This window comes from Penaeus monodon, chromosome 22, assembly GCF_015228065.2.
Source record: "Penaeus monodon isolate SGIC_2016 chromosome 22, NSTDA_Pmon_1, whole genome shotgun sequence".
Taxonomy (NCBI): Eukaryota; Metazoa; Arthropoda; class Malacostraca; order Decapoda; family Penaeidae; genus Penaeus; species Penaeus monodon.
In genome coordinates this window covers 38,190,830-38,192,164 of record NC_051407.1, presented here as the reverse complement: position 1 = coordinate 38,192,164, position 1,335 = coordinate 38,190,830, and the positions used below count along the sequence as shown (strand labels likewise).

The following is a 1,335-nucleotide window of genomic DNA, read 5'->3' as shown; positions in this document are numbered from 1 at the left end:
TCCCTCTAGCATGGAAGAGATGTCAGTTGTAGTGGGTCGAAATCAAGTGAGATTATTGATATCTTTAACCAGAAGGACCATTCAAAAACAGAAAGTTTCGAAGCAAGTGCATCTCAAGAAGAATGCCTTGCATCCTGCAGTTTGGATACAATAGAGCTAAATAATTCTGATACATCTGTGAAGAATCTCTCCACATCTGTTGTTCATGATAGTATTGCATTGAAAATTAGGTCAAGTTTTGAGAGAGTGCCAGATGCACAGATGAAGGAAGAGTATCTACTAAAAAACAGTTTTGCATCTTCAAATTTAAATGATTCGACTGTTTCACATGATGTATATAGTCCGAGTAATAGTTCACAAACCTCAATCTTTGAAACATGCAACACATCTGTAAATGCAAGAAGTACTTGTACAGAACCACTGGTACTACAGCAGCTTAAAAAGAAAATTAATCTTTGGCAAGATAGCCTAAATTCAAAATCCAGTATATCCATGAATAAAGGCATTACAGCTCTGGCAGATTTCATAAAAAAACCAACAAGCATTCCTCCTGAAATAAGAAAAGAAATTTTTTTTCCAGAAGATGAATTAAGTAAGTCAAGCCTCCGTATGAAGAAGGCATTGCTCAGCAACCTGTTAAATCCAAGTGAAAGAAGTCTGCAGCTGGAGGAACATGTTTCAAAGAAAGTTGTTGCAGTGGTATGTAAAGAAGAGTGTTGTGATGATATAAAAGCTTGTCTTCCCAAACCACTTTCACAGGATAATAAGTACCCTTTCCCAGAGAGTGAAAAGCACTTCAGAGAAGGAACCCAGAGACCGAGAAAAGTGATAGAGAGTAAGAAGGTTCTTCTTAATCTTCTTGAACCATCTGAGCTTAATTGGGATGATGCTGTGTCAGGCATTTCAAAATCAACTTTTCAGTCATCAAAGTACTTACATTTGCTTAGTGCAAGTGAAAATGATGTGTTAAAAGCAAAGGTAAGTAGTTGTTTTTTATAGTGTGGATATCAATATGATTGTAAGTGAAAGATTATTTCACAGTGTGTAATCATGAAAGAATCTAAAGTTATCCATATCACCATAATTATTATTTTTTATTCTTGTTTCTCTCTTTTAGCACTTTTGTCGAGCACATGAGATGACCTATGCCACCTTAGATGATCTTGTAAGAAATGGAGGTTATATGCTTGTCCAGCACAGTTCTGTAGATAAGTTGTTATCATCTCCACACCTGACAGTTTGGTGTACTCAGCCAAATATCAAGTAAGTATGGGGAAAGAAAGGGGAAGAAATCTTTGTTTTTAGATAATGAAAATGTGCACATGACTATAGATA

The 1,335-nt window shown here is 35.7% G+C and overlaps 1 protein-coding gene across 1 annotated transcript in view; it reads left to right on the top strand.

The window, feature by feature from the left end:
- The window catches only part of LOC119587431, a gene marked incomplete at its 3' end in the record, with an annotated part of 28,805 nt that overhangs the window by 21,894 nt on the left and 5,576 nt on the right, over positions 1-1,335 (top strand). Inside the window, 2 exon segments of the mRNA XM_037936162.1 lie at positions 10-978; positions 1,118-1,263. Of these exon segments, the coding sequence (XP_037792090.1) occupies positions 10-978; positions 1,118-1,263 (1,115 nt within the window).